The sequence below is a fragment of the Hyla sarda genome, chromosome 5 (assembly GCF_029499605.1).
Source record: "Hyla sarda isolate aHylSar1 chromosome 5, aHylSar1.hap1, whole genome shotgun sequence".
Lineage (NCBI taxonomy): Eukaryota > Metazoa > Chordata > Amphibia > Anura > Hylidae > Hyla > Hyla sarda.
The window spans coordinates 225,968,065-225,987,917 of NC_079193.1; the positions used below are offsets into that span (position 1 = coordinate 225,968,065).

Consider the following 19,853-nt stretch of genomic DNA (forward strand, 5'->3'; position numbering starts at 1 on the left):
TTGAAGAGGCCATGTAATTTTTTGAGGTTTTTTTTTATGCCCATTTTTCTATAAAAAGCACATCTTTACTGACCTTCCGTGCTCCCCTGGTGCTTCTGGTATCACTTCTCAGGTCCCCAATTTCTGGTACCACTGCTCAATATATCACAAGGCCGCTCATCTACCGTATTTTTCGCCGTATAAGAGGCACTTTTTCTTCCCCAAAAACTGGGAGGAAAAAGTCGGTGCGTCTTATACGGCGAATACACCCATATCGCGGCGGTCCCTGCGCCCATCAACAGCCGGGACCCGCGGCTAATACAGGATATCATTGACCGCGGTGATGCCCTGTATTAACCCTTCAGATGCGGCGATCAAAGCTGACCGCCGCGTCTGAAGGGAAAGTGACACTAACCCAGCTGTTCAGTCGGGCTGTTCGGGACCACCGCGGCGGTCCCGAACAGCCCGACTGAATAGCCGGGTTAGTGATTACAGGACACCGGGGGGGACCTTACCTACCTCCTCGGTGTCTTCTCCGTTCAGGGATCCCCTGTATGGCCGGCGCTCTCAGGGATCCTTCCTCGTCATCACGTCGTCGCGTACGTGCGTCGGCGTGCGTAATGACGTGATGGTGGCGACGGAGAGCGAGGATACCCGGCCGGCAGCAGAGACGTTTCGGAGCGACGGGGACACGGCGACAGCGATGGAGCGACATCCAGGGCAGCGGTGACGGGTCCGGAGCGGCGGGGACATGTGAGTATTACCTCCTATGCAGTGGTCTTCAATCTGCGGACCTCCAGATGTTGCAAAACTACAACTCCCAGCATGCCCGGACAGCCGTTGGCTGTCCGGGCATGCTGGGAGTTGTAGTTTTGCAACATCTGGAGGTCCGCAGGTTGAAGACCCCTATTGGGTTCGAAATCTTAATTTTTTTAGATTTTGCCCCTAAAAATTGGGTGCGTCTTATACACCGGTGCGTCCTATAGGACGAAAAATACGTTAATCATTGGCCGAGGTAGGACAATGCTGTGGTCAGAGATTCGTAGAGCTACAATGTGATGCATTCACCCCAGGGCACCAGGAAGAGGATCGCAGTGGGGATTGATACTGGAGCAGCAATACTGGAGGTCAGAGGTTAGTATAGTTTTTATTTTTTTTATAGATGACAGAATGGGCATCTTTACAAAAAAAAAAAAAAACTCTACCACTTGAAAACCCCTTTAAGTTTAACTGTTATAGTTTTACTCTATGGAAACCTAAAAACCTGTATTGGCAACACCATGCAGACACATACTAAATGTTTTTCAGGTTGAATTATAAATCATTACAGTCTGGGCATGTTACCTGGCATGTGCATGGTACAATACGAGCCTGGTAACAGAAGATTCATATATGTTGTTCCTAAATGTCTACATTACCCATGTGATTTCATGCAGAATAGAATACCTCATCTCTTAGAAAGTGCTTTAGGTAGTTAATGTTCCAGGCAATCCAACAAGACCTAGTGCTGCTCGAGTGGCTTCTAACTCATTGTCGATTAGCACAGTATTTTGCAGGCTGCTTAAACAGATGGTTGGCTGAAGTATCTAGCACTTGTTTTCAGTCTATTACAACCATAAAATGACTTTATCTTTGCAGTGCCATTTTAATTACAATGCGGCTGCTTTGTCTCTTCTTTTAGACCCTGGAATAATCCTGCATGATGTATATTTAATTAGAATGTTCAGCAGCGTTTGTCTTGACTGTCTGAAGCTGCCTGTGCTGGTGAGGAATGAAGTCTGACTGCATGTGTGGGAGTGCTGTAGGCATGCAGGCTGGAGTACTCCAGAAATAGCAGAGCTGAATCACAAACCTCTCATTTCCACATTCTAGTAAATACAGGTCTAATGGAGTGAAAGCCTGAATTGTGCTTATCTAGACGCTGACCATTGTGCCTTCAGAGCTAAGTGCAATATTACCAGAGATCTATTCATAGCTGCCATTGTCCTTAATGAAAAAATATGCAATATCACCCAGGATTGTTGCAGATGGAACCACCCCTGGCTCAGCTTCTTCATAATAAAAAGCTAGCTATAGTTAAAAAATATATATGTATAGGGCAACAAAAATAAAACGCATGGAATTCCATTATGTACCGTCCTTGGTTTCCACTGGGCTTGCCGGTGCTATAAACCAAACCCTTCATTGTTCTACATCTCATATAGTGTTGAGCGGCATGGGCCATATTCGAATTCGCGAATATTCGCGAATATATGGATGAATATTCGTCATATATTCGCGAATATTCGCATATTCGTAATATTCTCGTTTATTTTCGCATAAGTGAAAATTCCCAAATGTGAAAATTAACATATGCGAAAATTAGCATATACAAAATTAGCATAAGCGAAAATTCGCATATGCGAACATTAGCGTATGCTAATTTTCTCACATGCGAAAATGCGCACACCAGTCTCACACAGTAGTATTAGAGCCTTCTTTACACCACACAAGCTGGAAGCAGAGAGGGATGATCACTGTAATGTGTACTGTGAAAAAAATAAATAAAAATAAAAAGAATATTCGTAATTACGAATATATAGTGCTATATTCGCGAATATTCGCGAATATGCAATATTCGCGAATAAAATTCGCATTGCGAATATTCGCGAGCAACACTAATCTCATATAGCAGGCTTCTGTTGTGTTCTCTATGATTCCTATTTATAGAAGCCATCATCGTGCTTTGGAAAGTTACAAAAATTCTCCATAAATTCTAGATTTTCCCTTAGTCATGTCAGCAAACCTGGGCCACCCCATTCAATTATTCTCATGGCCCTGGTTATCCTGTCCTATTTCAGATTACAGTTTGGTCTGTTGTATTTGTACTCAATGGGGGAGATTTATCAAAACCTGTCCAGAGGAAAAGTTGCTGAGTTGCCCATAGCAACCAATCAGATCGCTTCTTAAATTTTTCTCCTCCATTAATATGCCTTTTTGCATGCAATGGGTTCTTTACTTGGAAATACCCTATAACATTTTCTAAAAGTATGATGAGTATAGCTTTATATGGTAGACATGTTATATCGGGATTATCAGCGATACAGCCTTGTGTGCCGTGCATGATAATTGTGTTCAGATAATAGTAACTTTAAGCCCTAGCATACTGTATACAGCATGTCAGTGTCATTATTCAAAGTCACAAAGAAGTACTGTGACATATAGCCATGTGCTAGGCTGGTTATACATTTTGTACATTCATTTCTTTGCTTTCATTTTTTTGACAGCTGCTATATAAATAATACTATTTTGCATACATTTTTGAGGCATTTTTTCCTCTCTAAAAATACTAAATAGAAAACACTAGAGAAATCTCTAGTCTTAGATCTGGATGGAATTATTATTATTATTTTTTTTTTTTTTTAAATAACCATAGCCAATATTTTTCATCAAATATTTCTATTTCCTCATGCACACATTTTCTCTTTTAAAACCGTTGGCCAGCAAATAAGGTTGGACCTGCCAGAGATCGTAAAAAGGGTTTTGTAAAGAAGGAAAGGCCTTACCATAGTATTGTAAACGGCAAGTACTCATGGCAGAAAGATTTTTATATATGGGATCCAAAACATCTTACATGAGCATCTGGTGATCTTAGTGTGCATTCGAAGGAATATCATTGGTTCTGTGACCACAATTTGACATAATTGGAACCAATATTTCATGCCTTCATGTTATTAATTCCCCTGTGCCTTTTCTGGGTGAATATTCACTTTGCTTGCCAGTTTAGCTTTTTGGCAGATTTTGAGGGCGTGGATAAGCTAAAGTAAAGTTTTTAGACATAATCATTATTTAGGACTTATTTAAAGGGGTACTCATTTAAATCAACTGGTGCCAGAAAGTTAAACAGATTTGTAAATTACTTCTTCCAGTACTTTTTAGGGGCTGTATATACAGAGGAAATTCTTTTTCTTTTTGGATTTCTCTGATGTCACGACCACAGTGCTCTCTGCTGACCTCTGCTGTCCATTTTTGGAACTGTCCAGAGCAGGAGAAAATCATAGCAAACATATGCTGCTCTGGACAGTTTTTAAAATGGACAGCAGAGGTCAGCAGAGAGCACTGTGGTTGTGACATCAGAGAAATCCAAAAAGAAAAGCATTTCCTCTGTAGTATAAAGCCCATAAAATGTATTGGAAGGATTAAGATTTTTTAATAGAAGTCATTTACAAATCTGTTTAACTTTCTGGCACCAGTTGATAAAAAAAAAAAAGTTTTCCACGGGAGTACCCCTTTAAGGGATCTTGTCACTAGTTTCATACTGCCTGAATCTTAGACAGCATGAAACACTGTCAGACCCTCTTACCAGAATGATCTATGACTGTGTCATGTCAGAGTCATGTCAGAGTAGAATGGAACAGGGTTCTGAGCCATTGGGGTGTTCTGTGGGCCCCCGATCATCTGATCTTTCCCTATACACAAATAGGAAGATTTTTATCCATCAAGCATCTTGGGAACACCCTAAAGACTTGGAGCCCTGATTCCCACCCATTATACTATAGAAAAACGATGCCGGTTAGAGTGAATCATAGATTGTTCTGGCTGTATTTTATGCTGAACATAGTTTTGGCAGCATGGAACTGGTGACTGACAGGGGATCTTTTTGCAATTTATTTTGTGCAATCAGGCATATAAATTTATACAGCAAAAAAGTATTTTAGAAAATGTGCCAAATTTATCCTACATCTTGTGACAATATAACAAATTTGGTGCGTTTGACGTTGACATATGTGAAAATTGGCCCAATGGAAAAGTGAATGATATTTGAAATGATAAACACACCTGTTACATGCTGTATTGGTTTGGTATACATGGTATGGATATTGATATTCTATGCAGAAATATTTACGTTTTCTATAATATCCATTCATTATTTCCACAGTCAACATTGGGGAGTCTGATTCTGGTGCATCCAATTTCTACAATTATGTTTGAATGTTTTATACAAGGAAACCTGCATAGTAGTAGCCACATAATGCACAGCAGAGGGTCCACTGCCATTTTATATATATTTACTCAGACACAGGATAGCGTAGAGGTATTTGTAATAACTACGTACATTGCACATGTATGTATAGTCACACAGTCACATAAGTGATATCTTTATAGTCACATGTGTCATGTTAGCCAATTGCATGATGAGTAAAGATTGAGAAGACTTATGCATTCTTGTTTATGTGGAAGATGGACCTAGTACTCACCTGATCTGTGAATGTATTGGTGACCGAGCAAATAAAACAGATATTGATGTGAAACTGTGACGACCATGTGTGTATTCTTTATAGTGAAATAAATAAGCACAGACACAGAATTGCAATTGGCACTGTTATTTTATTAGTACGAGTATACTGAGACAATAAACTTGTACTGGTATACAGACAATTTATTTAAAACAATTTTGTTCAAATTTTGAATCAAACATTGTTTTATTATAATGAAATAATTTCTACCTAGAAAACCTGCAAGCACCATCAAAGAAAGGGACCATAAAATTCAATAAACAGACTTGAGTGTATCCTACAAATAGACACACCACGATTAGAAAATAGAATATGAATTCTTCCATTTTTTTATATTTGTTTTTATAAAAGCTAGTGCAAGTACAATATTTTACACTGGAATTACAGAGAGTATGCACGCATATGGAAAAAAAATTCTGTCACAATAATAGCTCTGAACTATGTCTGTATGCACTAAAACGTTTTCATCTGCTCAATAAGGTGCAAAACATTATTTCCTCCATCTTTCCACTTGATATTGGCTGGATCAGCCTAGATGGATCTTAAGACAAAGCTGCAAGTTTCTTTTCATTTGGCATATCTTGGAAGTGTGTCATACAGCAGAATAGCAGGGCAGCCCATTGATTCCCATTGGCTAGCACAAAATCATGACTTTTCTACTCTTATATACCTGAGCTTGGGGATATTCTAGTGTTATTTAAATAAAGTGTGAACTATGTTATATAGACAATCACAATATAAAGAGTTTAAATATTTGGGGTTCTGTCCAAATGCAATTCAGTGTATTTAACTACTCTGTCCGGACTCCAGAGACAAAGTCATGGTCCTATATATTGTGCACCTTTTTATGTTGCAGGGTCGATGCCACATTCAACATTAATGTTTTATGGATGGTAAATAATCTTAAAATGTGCATTTATATTGGGACTTTGTCTACATATATACCCCCAATGGGTATGTATATTTGTCTGTATGAATAGGGCTAATCATTTGAAATAAGTCTCTATAAGGGTAGGGTCACATGTAAAGCATCTGCAGCGCCGATGTCAATCACTAGAGCGAGCCTCCTGCTGCGGCCAACGACCGAGGCATGGAGCTCGCTCTAGTGACTGGCATCAGTGCATGTACAGTGTGATATTTGCTGTGGATGCGCTACGTGTGACCCTACCCTAAAGGTTATTCTGCCTACCTATACTGTAAATTATAAGAAAATGTAGGCTTATAAGCTGTACAGAAGTAGAACATGATATTTATCAAGCGGAGTCTCCTACTTAAAGAAAAAATTGCCCAGGGGCAGGGGATGGTAGTAGAAATAAAATGTGTACCCCCTCCGCTTGTCCCCAGTCTAGTACAAAAGCTGTTCCAGAGCCCCCCCAGAGGCCTCCGTGTGCCGGACTCTGCAGCAAGTCAATAGCCACAGGAGTCATGTGAACATGTACACAACCACTAAAGCAAATGATTGGCTGCAATGTCCAGTGCAGAGTGTATAGTAAGCATTGTTTGTGATAGGCTAGGAGGGAGCAGAGTAGCAAATATAAGTTTTTTTATTATTATTTCTAGTACCATTTTCATTAACTTGGAAAACCCCTTTAACCTGTGCACTAGGAATACACTCATTTTACTTTATTGTACAATAAACATTATTTTAGGTAGTAAAGTTAGTTTCTAGCTTCACAAATTTCCATCTGTTCTCCTTTCCTTTTAAATATGAGATTTCACTTTTAGTTTTATGGAGGTTTTGTTTACATGGGCATTTCTTCCAATTAAATTGGTATACTGTAGAATGTATAGGCACATCCCTTAAAACCTTCTGCACTTTCCACTCATTAATAAAGTTTAGGGCTAATTCATGATACAGTAGTATGGCTCTGTACAACCTCTACAGAGTACAAGTTCTACAGAGCCATAATACTCCAACCATGGAAGCCTAAGGGATCATACTGTTTCATTGAGTTAATGCTAATTTCACAAAACAGCAGAAGATATTCGCTCAAATTTCAGAAATATTCAAATTTTTTTGCTGTTCAATCATCAGAGGCCATTTTAAGGGCATATTCTCAAAAATAATTATTGCTTTTAGGGGAGATGCAGTGCCATACAGAGACACGAGATTTGTGTAAACAATATCACACGTAATTTAGCTTGTCGAAATGTGCCATGAGCTAAGACACTGTGGCATGCCTGTGGAATGCCATTTGGCAAATTAGCTTTAAAATAAACTAAGGAACTAAATTCATGAGTGCAGTGTGGTTGTAGGGGGCACATATTTACCAAAACGGTTTATTTACCTATTTAAACCCTTGCAGTACTACCCGACACATTAAGCAAATTGTTAAATATTACTAATATATAGTAATATTATGCCATACGCTTCCTTTTTTTCCTGCATTTTAGGACCATGCAATGTATAGACATCTAGTTTTAACAAATTAGTTTCTCCGTGACAAGGTAAAACTATCTGCAAGATATGGATTGTGCTACTGTTCAAGAGTTCAATTTGATATCTTAAATGTATGTGATGTAATTATATTTTAAAAATAATCAATGACTTTACCCAGTGGCAGAAGGCTTACAGGCCTACTTTCACCATAAGCAACATGCATAAAACACTTCCAAATTGTGAAAGACACACAACCAAGAAAAGACAATTGCAGCTTTGACCAGCCAAAATATATAAACATTCACAAAAATAACATGGGTGAAGTCTCCAATTAGTTTTAATGGAAGACTTTAGTCTTTTCAAGCAATGACAAGAAAACAATACAATTCAGAGATCACAATAACTACTTCTTGTGGCAAAGTCATAAAGAACAAATATTCTTAATTGTAATTGTGGAAGAAACATTAGAAGCCTTTCTTCTCTTTGTCTGGGTAGTGGGAGAACCTCTTTAGGCAATATCTTAGGGAATAAGTGCTAGAAACCAATACATTTTATTCAATTTAAACCTTAACCTTATGTAAACAACTTTTACAATTATAAATTTAGAGGAAAAACTAATTTGAGTCTAGATAATATAGTTTTATGAGAAAAAAAAAGTGCTGCAGTGAGCATGTTCTAAGGAAGTAAGAAACTGTGTGAGTGAATCTACAGTTAACATGGACATAAATATAATAGGCTTATAGTATTCATCACTGTAAAGAAAACATCATCTGACAAGGTATAGGCTAGTATAATGGAGCCACATGAACAGGCGGATACAGTTTATCTGTGGTGCCTTCAATGATGGTATGGTGCTTCTGAATTTCATATAAAATACTTTTTCATACCTTAGAAATTACATTAATAAATATAAGACTGGGTTTGCATTGTGCTAATCAGTGATTTAGCAGGTTCCATTTAACACAAATGCCAGAATAAGTCGTGACACATGCATTAAATGGATCCATAGACCCCCATTTACCCAACAAAGGCCAAAAGTGTCTCATTTTGGCATCCAGTTGGGGATGTATGCATCAGGGTATACCACATGAAATATATATTTTCTACCATAGGGCCCTATGTATCACACATGCCACTAAGTGACATCTGTCATAGCTATATGTCTGACATATGCATAAGGCCACCCCTGACTGACATCTGACAGACACCACTAGCTCAACTTGAGAAGGACTTTAATGGGGCTTTTGGTTTCAGACAGCCATATGCCATAAAGTTGAGAGCTTAAAGTGTACCTGTCGTCAACAAAAACTTTTTATATAATGTAGACAGTACAATTATATGTATATTTTTAATATATTGGTAAAAAAAAAATGTGTATATTTAAGGGTGAAAAAGTGCTGTCCCTGCAGCAATTGCCTGTGAGGAGTCCAAATACAGGAAGTGAGGACAGGACAAGCAGGGCTCTGTGAAGGCTCCTGGCTTGTCAATCATCCTGATGTGTGAGCCCGTAGCATGTCACAGAGCCTCAGTGCACAGAGCCCTGCTTGTCCTCACTGCAGAGAGCCCTGCTTGTCCACCCTCACTTCCTGTATTTGGACTCCTCATAGAGACACACAGGCAATAGCTGCAGGGACAAAAATATACATGTTTTTAATCAATGTATATTACAAATATACATATAATGGTATTATCTACGTTATATAAAAGTTTTTGTTGATGACAGGTACACTTTAATCTCAGCACTATGGGGTTGGAAATCAATGGATATTGTGGACATCCATTAAAGTACACCCTCCAGTGCTTCGAAACCAGCTGATAGTTCTCTGTCTTTTATGATAAGGATCTGAGATAAAATACAATGTAATTCCAAAACTACATTGACACAAACTTGGATAAAGTGCTTCAGGTCTACAGAAATTTGTTTCATAAATTGAATGGGGTTTCTTAAGACAAGTGATGGCAATAAGCCACTGCTCACCAGTAGTGCTACTTTTCCTCTTTAATGCTACACTTACATACATAATTTGGGGAAAGACGAGAAGTATATGGGATATTTATCAAAACAAGTGCAAAAGTAACCTAAGTTCCAAAGAGTCTGAAATCTGTATTCCCAGTATTAGTTATGTCATTTATATAATAAGGACTTGTCTGGATTAGTCCATTTACATCTGTATCTAGGTGTGGTTTAGACAATACTACTTATGATAAATGTGAATTGTATACATGAGAGTTCACATTAGGGATTACTGACTAATCAGTTTTTGTATTAGAACAATATTTAGATACAAGTGGTAAATCAGGATGATGATCCATACAATGTATAAACCCCATCACCAATTCTACTTACTCCATACTTTAATCAAATAATTATATCATAAGTTCTCTAAGTTTCCAGTTTTGGTCGACTTCTTTATTGAAACAACAGATGAATTCAAGCTTTAATATTCTTTAGGTCCAACAGTCATAATTAAGTATAGTTGTCCTTGACAAGCCATCAAAAAGTAGAAATTGTCTCTGGCTAAAGCCATGTACACCTGATCATCTAAACTTGACAGATTTCTATATACAATAAGAAAAAAATAGCAAAGTTTTTACCTTTCTACTTTTGTATACAAACGTGAATATCCGTGTGTGTGCGCATATGTATAAACACCCGCTTATACACCGACGGACACACACAAACACACTCACACACATACACGCATATATATATATATATTTATATTTATTTACTTTACAAAGTATGAAACCCATCATTGTTTCAATAGAATCCATGTCTTTTCAAACACTGAATAACTCATTCCAACATTCATTTTTTGTGCAATTTCATTTAAGCTTGTCATGTACTCCTAAATATGAGTGCTTCTGAAAAGAAAAAAGTATACGCTTCTCAGATTAGGTTTACATAAAAAAAAAAAAAAAACAACAACCTATATATTCCCACAACGTACAGTATAGTGCTACGAGAAAAGGTTCTATCAGTAAGGTAACACATCTGAAGCGAGGTCATCTGCGTAAAAATTAAAAAAGAAAAAAGTTCACTCCGGAGTAGAGGTGTGCAAAGTGTTTGGATTTGTTTGTCATATGGTTTAACACGACACTGCAAAATACAGCAGTACCTAAGGACACGACACAAATGTGCAACTATAATGCTGTGCCGCCATTTTTCATAAATGTGTATTTTAGCCGGTATTAATAAGGAGGCCAAAATAAAGATATGTGAATGAAAATGGTTTACATTTTCATTGATTTATATGATCTTACCACAGATAAAATGCCTCAGAGGCACAAACTGGAGTGTTATCCTGTCACCCTGCCACAAGATAAGGAAAAAGTGCTTTTTGTCTTTGCTTTTATTTTTTACTTTTGGCCACCTTGAAGTTTTAATTTAGGTGTGAAATTTTTATTTCAACAAAAATGTCAAGATAAATTAGTTTGGTTTCCAAAATTTTGCTTAACAATGGTTTGGCAGCATAATACATAATTATATATATATATATATATATATATATATATATATATATATATATATATATGTATATATATATAATTGCCTTCTTCATGTAACTCTATGTGTTGTCCCAGGCTGAAAGTGAAAACAGAACAAACATTTATATATTGTACATCCCTACTCCAGAGTAGTGAAAGTGCTGCTTCTGGTCACATGTGTACCAAACATACACCAGCCCCATCCCTGAGTAAGAGGTGTGAAAGTTGTCTAAAAGTTAGGTGATAGGAAATAGTAATTATGTCACTTCCTGTAAAATGGTGATGTTACAGACAAACATGATCAAATTAAATGTCTTCAGGTTGGTGTAAATGGTAAATATAGACGAAGGAGGTCGGGGGATCACATATACAATGGACACATAATCCAATGAATTTAAAAGACATAAGGCAAAAAACAAAAAAACAAATACATGGTCAATAAATCACCCCTACCTAAGGTGACCCACAAAACGTTACCCAGTTAAAATCTGCAAGCAACAGTCATTTTCATTTAGAAATCCCTATCGAGGTTCTTTTTTTGACTCCCTGACTAATTTATTGGTGATTGTGTTTCATTGTAAACTCAATGTCTGGCACTAAACCTATGATTAAAAGAAAAAATTTACAACAAAATAGAGTGACTGCTGTCAAATTGCATGGAGGATAATGGGAAACTGTGAAAGCCTGTTATGCTATAAGCTAAATGTCATTTGAATAATTGTTAAGTATGCCTACTATTGTTACACCTCTTAATCCACCCAGCTCAAGAAACAAAGACTAGTACCATGAAGTTCTACGCAAATATCCAGACTATGCCATAACTAAATAAAACACCAAAACAAAACAAAAAAAGTTATTATGGTTTCACAATCACTAGTTGCATCTGTATTAATAAGCAAGTGCGTTAAGGATGAATATAATCATAAAATAATATCTAAAGAGCTATACATTGAAAGGATTGCTCATCCCACAGTTCCAATAAATTCCATAACTGACCAATAACAGAGAAACGTCAACACCGTAACATGCAAAGTAAAAGCAGCAGTCCATTGTCACCCTTCCGTCGGGTCAACCCGATAAGTGGCCAGCACATAACATTTGGTACTTGTAAATATTTGAACAAAATACTAGTTAAGCATTGAAACCCCCAAACAAATACAGTATGCCAGAAGCTAAGACTCCCAAATGGGACACTGGAAAGAGTATAGACAGCAACTACAACAACTACAGATAGTTAAGATGCCATTGTTTAACGGAATTATCTTTCTACTCATCCCAGCATGCAATGACAGAAGTACTTTCCTACTTCAGTAACAATTCAATGGACTGCTGCTTTAATGTTGCTCGTATCGTTTATTGTATTTTTTTTCTTAAAAAAATATCTATTACCAATTGGTGAAGCACCATTATGCTTGGTGCCAATGTTCCTTTTCGGTTTTCTGAATGCAAGGGGTAGAAAAATAACACTTCACCTGTATGTATACTTTGAAATGTAAAAAATATATATGATGTCTATATACACATAGATCTATATCTTTTTTTCTTTTTAATCTCTATTTTTTTCTTACTATACATACAGCTATATATAACTGACCCTGGAATTACATTAAGTAACGAATGGCAGAGCCATGAGTTAAAGATATTAGAAATCTATTACAAGTGAAAAAACAAGTATGTGAGTTACTCTTATTACATTCATTTTTTTTTTCACGTGGCCATGTATGTGAATGATCTCTATAAAGAACAGTGATGTCACGGAGCTTCCTGGACATTCTATAGACAAGACTGGTGCCCATGAATACACTGGGAACCATTGACAAGTGTTCCTATGTGACAAACACGGAACCTACAACTAGGATTCTAAACCATGATCATATAAATTCCTATACCAGGATACAAAGTTCTGAATTCATAATAGAAATGTGATGCGATCATGTATAGAGACTCTATATTGCATCTGAGGATGAGATAATAGAGACGTTGCATAGCAACCAAGTTATTTTTGCCTTGTCTCCATGCAGCTGCTATAATTTTTTCCCCCCGCTGCTGACAACTCTGCACACTGAGGTGAGATACTGAGGTGAGATTTCCATAGAGTGCATGTATGTGTATGTGGCGATGTATGCATATATATCCAGAAATATATATATATATATATATACACATGCATAGACACAAACATATACATATATGTGCATGCAGCTGAGTGCTACAGTGGGACATGGATACTATGATACCTGTTTATAGGATGTATCTGGGATGGCTCTGAACAACTCACTCAATAATTCATTCATCTATTGTTATTTAAAAAAATAAATCTGTATTTGACAAGCCACCATGTGATTTATGAAGGTATACTGTAAGTCAAATAACAGTCACAGGCATAGACTAAAACAAGAAGGCTTAGTCAGCTTACCAAAGCCTGCCTAAAATTCTTATAGATTACGCAATGAGTCTCCCGCTGTTTACTACGCTATCTAGTTTGCATCTCTTTTGTTGAATTTACAGGAGACATCCATTTACTTTAGGGCAAGGAGCTGTCATGGCGGGATGACTTCATTTATTATCTTGGAAGCAAGCCTTATTGACCGCAGTCCCCAGATTCACAACCCCAGACATTTCCCGCATACTGTGCAAATGACCAACAGGCTCACGTGCAGTCACAGTGAATAAAATGACCAGCACAATACAAGACTAACTTGTGTTTTCCCACCATAGAAATTTATGGTATATTGCTAGGATATGTCAAGTTTGTCAACACTTTCTGATCAGTGGGGATCTGAATCCCATGACTCCCAGCGATCTTAAGAAAGACGGGGCTCTAAAAAAAACTCTGTTTTCTGTATATTGAAGCATGTAGTGCAGCCCCATTCACTTAAATAGAGGGAGCTGTGCTTCTAAAGGGACCTCAACCCCTTCATTCTCAGATTTGACAGGGGTCAAAGAGGTTGGCCCTTCAAAGGTTATAATGTTATGGCAAGATTAGAATACCAATCTCAAACAGTTGACTATATGCACATTTTCTCTCCACTAATCTAATTCCATTAGATCAAAATCAGCCTTGACATTGTCCCCCCCCCCCATCATTTTGTCTTATGGTATGTTCACATTAAGGAATTTCCTTGCGTAGAATTGCGTTTAGGAATTCCACTGTGTAAACCTTAACATTGGTGCGAATGGACCTTTTGCTGACCCATTCACACTACGTAAGTTCAGCGGTGGAGAATTCCACCACTGAAAATGATCCCCCAAAAGAATGAACGTGTTTATTATTTTGGGGTAATTATGCACAGACTGCAAAGCCGCCGGACAGAATCTCCGAGTGGAATTCCTGAACAGAATTCCGTGTGCACAGATTCCGTAGTGCGAACATACCCTAAAGGTGTCTATGAGGAACCTTCCAGACTAATGTTTTATAGCAGAAACAACTGCAGTAACATTGTGTTTGCGTTCAGGCGCTCCAGTGAGTTTATCAGGAACATCTGAATTTTGTTGCCTTTGCACATGGTATAGTGGTAATTGTGACGCCATACAAATTCTCATCCCTCATACCAAATAAAAAGAAAAAAGTGCCCTGAGGAGAATAAGTACATCATCAGTCTGTCCCCAACCAGAGAGGACAGAAGTACGGTGTGAGACATGGGGTGGGGGAGAGATGCATGGTGCAAATGGATTCAGGTAGATGCAGCACTCAACAGCCAGTCGAAAAGAAATCTTTCTGAGTAGAGTTGGGTATCAGATTTTTGAGGTTCAGTTGAATACCCTATGAGTGTAGGTGAAAGAGAATAAGAGGTTGGAGCTATAGAGAGTTACAGTATGATATATTGGTTCAATGCTACAGGATATGCCAGTCTTTATTTTTCACCAAGTATCTTTTATTGCTTCCTGGATTGGCTGAAGTGTTAGTAGTGATAAGGATATTGTGATCAGTATCTTCAATGTTTTAATGTACCTTGAGGTGATAGTTATTAGTTATTGCACATAATCTTTTTTTTTACTTCAATTATTCTATTTAAAATGTAATTTTTTTCTCTTCTGCTTTTTGTAAATGTAATGAATGTATATACAGTATATATATATATATATATATATATATATATATATATGTATATACATTCAGTTATGAATTAATACATATGTATAATTACAGTATAGGATTAGTTGTACGCTACTTAGCTGAATATAAAAGGAGATCACTAGAAAAGTAATTCTTCAATGTATTGTTAATGGAATAATGGGTAACAACAGTACGACTGCTGGGGGACACATTGTATCCCCCACAGACTCTTTTAGCAGTGACATTGTAGAGTTTGCATCCAATTTTAAGACCACATAGAGCGCCATCAAATTTACTTTTTAGGGATACTGAGGTGAATTCAAAGTTTCACCCCCCTCCAGCCATGGTACGAATTTGGGCAATATCATTATTTCAGGAAATTGCTATGTGAGCAATATCCTGATATATTCTATAAAGAAGTTTCAAACTAAGCCTATGCTATAATATTTCCTGTTCTCTTGTATGTGTATTTCAGCCCATATGCTGTTCTCATACCTAGTGAAATGTCTGGGCATTCCTTAATCTTTCGAGAAAGGAACCTATTCTATTCCCTCTGTAGCCTGTCCCTGCCGCACTAATAAATGATAAGAGAGCTGTACCTGAGAGCTTGCCGGTTATTAGAATAGGTGCTATGTCCGAAGAGTAAAACAGATCATTGAATTTCTGTTAGATGGAGGCACTGCAGACAATTTGTGGTGATGACAGAAAACCAAAGAGATAGACTATGTCCATTCATAAAACAATTGGCAAATTCAAAAAAGTCTACAAGAAATAACATGCTATGGGATAAGCTGGAACACCTTGTAGAAACAGCAAGCAAGTATATGAACACCCAGTTCTCTAAATAGAGATCTTGTCTCATGAAGCTACATTTAAACTAGAAAATGACACTGGAGTCGTGGTAAAGAATAGAAAAACAAAAAAACCTAACAATTAATTGACTAAGTAATTTTACTAACTTTGGAAATTAGGGACATGAAAGCCAGTATGTGCAAGACTCAAGTAAAATATCACAACATACACAACATCTAGAACATCGAATTCTGAAGGATAAATATGATACTGAGAAAAGAAACCCAACAGTGAGTCCATAATTGGGGGAGAATGTTGTCACGCTTTTTAGGAAATCTTTAACTAAAGATAAAGGGGAAACACAAGCTCAATCTTCATACACAAGAACAAGTTACCATACTAAAATATAGAGTGAACAACTTTGAAATAAAAAAAAAGTAGGTTGAAACAAAATGTGTATATAATACATAAGGTACACATTACTTTTTGGACTAAGTGGGAAATACAAATATATTTTTCTCTGTGCAATATATGGTTTATGCCAAAAACTTTTTGTTAACATAACAATGGGCAACTATGCATATCTACACATAAACTTCTTGTACTCGTGACTATAGGTGCTTATTGTAGAGGTTATTCAGAAGGTGAGAACACACTCAAACATCCACGGATAGGCACACATCATCCACACACACACACACACACACGCACACGCACACACGCTCTACTACACCGTGATTTCTCAGAATTCCTTCTCAGACTCTGTTCAGTGTGACAGAAAGATTGAAACTGAAAGAAACACTACCCTAACACATTAGGCAGGTTAATAGTAAGTAATTGCTACATGTATCCATGTTCTTTCAGCCGATCATTCCTGTCTCTACAACATTATTACAATTAATTTGCAGGAATTTCATTCAAATGCGAAACTTAAGATGTGCAAACTGCAAGATTTTTTTTTGTGGTTTTCTTTTTTTTTTTTGTTTAAAGTCCATCTTTTTTTTTTTTTAAACACTGGACAATTATTTTTTTTATGTTTTCTATCTAGCTTAATATTTCCCTATCGATTCTCTTTAATCATGTCAGCTCACGTATGACTTTAACCCTTTCTCTTCTAAAAGTGCCTTCTGTAAAGTAGTCCTTTGGGACAATAAACGGTCACATCCTAGGTCAAGAATTACATTCATCCCTTTGAAACCACATAAAAACTTTCGACATCTTGCTCTAAGAAGCTCTATATATGTTCATGTAGGTTTCAGTGTTGAAAGAAATCTTTAAAAGAAAAAAAACATATATATATTTTAAAATACACAGATTAAAAGTGAGATACAGTACTTAGCAAACATTAGACCAAGATGCTCGGCAATAAAGTGTGAACAGCATTTTAAGTGCTTATAGACAATCTCTAATAACTCCTCCAGTTCTTGTTCCTTAATGTGTCACACTGAACGTTGAAAAAAAAAAAAAAGTGGCACCAGTTGTAACTAAAGAAGAAAAGTTGAACACAAAATGTTTGCACCCATGATGCAAGTAATTGATGTTAGTGCTCTACAAAGGCAATATGCTTAAACCATGGGAAGCACATGCCAGGTTACAGGACATTTACTTTCTAAGCTATAACAAGTATCTGTCCTAACAGGAATCTGCCAGAGAGGTTAACCATATTGCCCTCTTGTGTCCTGTCAACTTTCGTTTTCCTTTTTACGGAGGCAAGAAATGCTATATCAGCAAATGCATCATTGGAAGTTGTAATATTCATAACAGAAAATTAAAAGGACATAAATGACTGACTTTTTCACAGCACAAAAGATTAGAAGCTTTTTAGAGCAAAGAGGGACTCTGACCCTCCAACATTAACTTGTGCAGTTAGGCTTCCTCAGGATAAATTCATGGTACTGTAGACTAAGTGCCATTTGCCACGGTGATGGGCATTTCTTGTTATTATCGTGTAATCGGTCACTGGAAAGTATTTCAGCCATTTTGTCTATATGGTTCAAATTGTGGAAAAAATAAATACCACACCAACATGAGACATGGCACTAGATTGAAACCTATCATGAGACCAAATGAAGGAAAGGTAAACATCGATAATCATCCTGACATATGTATATGAAATGGTATCTTTATCATTGTCAACATGACAATGGCATCAAGCTGGGATTGTTTGTGCCAGTGACCTACAACAGAAACAAACATGAAGCTATACCCTCCCAACAAGGGCCAGCCTAAATATTTTTTCTTCGATTCCCTTGTATTCCTTTCTGAAAGAAAAAGCTGAAATTTGAAGTTGGCACCCTGCAACTAAGTGACAGAAGCCATGCTTATACAATCCTGTCCATCAAGACTGCAGAAAGCTTATCTCCCCCAGATCCTAGGTACTGCACGAGTGAACACTTGTGGAAAGAACTTATGCACCAACAGTCTCCTGAAAGATACCAGTCGCAACTATAACAATGTTATAACATAAACCTAAAATAAGATGATAATGTGTAAATACTGGGTTATTTATTCTACAGTGCAGTAATCTGAATAAAAAAGACAAGGGTAAGCCTATTTTTTCTTCTCTAAACAATGTTTCACTTGCCTACATTGGATCGACCTTCGATGCAAATCTTAACCTCCTGAGGAATAAAAGAAGGCTTGGGAAGAGTCAATGGTGGTTCATCTTCAGACTTCTCTAATTTTCGTGATTCTGGGGCAGACCACCTCCTCTTCCTTGTCATCATGGGTTTGCCAGGTTCAATTTTGGTTTCAAAGGTCGCAGCATTCAATCCAGCAGGACACCTTAGTTCACCATTCTCAGAGGACACCTGTGCACTTCCCTGATTAATCCCGTTCTCCTGTTCTGCATATCTATGTCTATTTCCTGACAGACTGTCATTCTTTGGGTGCTTCAGCAAGATGCTAGCTGAATCCATGGGTTGCCCCTTTTTTATGGAGCCATTTTTCAGATTCTTGAGTGTAAGCGATATGCAGACATCTCCTACTGACAACTTGGAGCATGGTAAATCAAACAGCTGGCATGTTCTCTCAGGACTACATGATGACCAGCCTTGGCCAAATACAAAAAATGGATATTCTATCAAGACCTCTACGCTGACCTGCAGAGATATAATACATGAAAACACACGATAAAAATGTACAGTTTTTGACAACTACAAAATGTGTAAAAGTTTAAATAAATCAGTATATATTCATAGGGTTATAGTTAAAGGCAAATTTCTAGCAACTTCAACCTATCCCTTAAGCACAGCATAAGTGTCTGATGGTGGGGAATCCAAGATATCAGACCCCTGTGATCAGACAAATTTAGTCACTGGAATACCCCTTTAACCATATTTAAATGGACACTGTCAGATACAATAACTTTTTCTATGTTGTAGATCTTGGCAAAACTTTAACCTTTCTAATATACTTCATAAGAAAATGTTATTTCTTTTTTATAGAAATCATGGCTCATTAAATCATTGCATTGTCCAAGCTGAAACACAGGCATGGACAAAGTCCAGTAAGTGAGGGTGGGCTAGCACTCCTCTGTGCTCTCTCCTGTCTGATAGGACTCCTCTGTGCTCTCTCCTGTCTGATAGGACTCCTCTGTGCTCTCTCCTGTCTGATAGCACTCCTCTGTGCTCTCTCCTGTCTGATAGGACTCCTTGGTACTCTCTCCTGTTTGATAGCACTCTGTGCTCTCTCCTGTCTGATAGCACTCCTCTGTGTTCTCTCCTGTCTGATAGTACTCCTCTGTGCTCTCTCCTGTCTGATAGCACTCCTCTGTGCCCTCTCCTGTTTGATAGCACTCCTTTGTGATCTCTCCTGTCTAATAGTACTCCTCTGTGCTCTCTCCTGTCTGATAGTGCTCCTCTGTGCTCTCTCCTCTCTG

At 37.4% G+C, this 19,853-nt stretch overlaps 1 protein-coding gene across 9 annotated transcripts in view; it reads right to left on the minus strand.

Moving 5' to 3' along the window:
- Positions 1-5,326: 5,326 nt before the first annotated feature.
- The window catches only part of ATXN1 (ataxin 1), a 299,798-nt gene continuing 285,271 nt past the window's right edge, over positions 5,327-19,853 (minus strand). For 8 of the 9 annotated variants that reach the window (XM_056521224.1, XM_056521225.1, XM_056521218.1 and 5 more), the window contains 2 exons: positions 18,558-19,074; positions 5,327-17,245 (listed from right to left, as the gene is read on the minus strand). In XM_056521224.1, the coding sequence (XP_056377199.1) occupies positions 17,229-17,245; positions 18,558-19,074 (534 nt within the window). In that variant the 3' untranslated portion in view covers positions 5,327-17,228. Of the gene's footprint in view, positions 19,075-19,853 lie in introns of all 9 variants that reach the window. The other variant, XM_056521226.1, reaches the window with a different exon arrangement.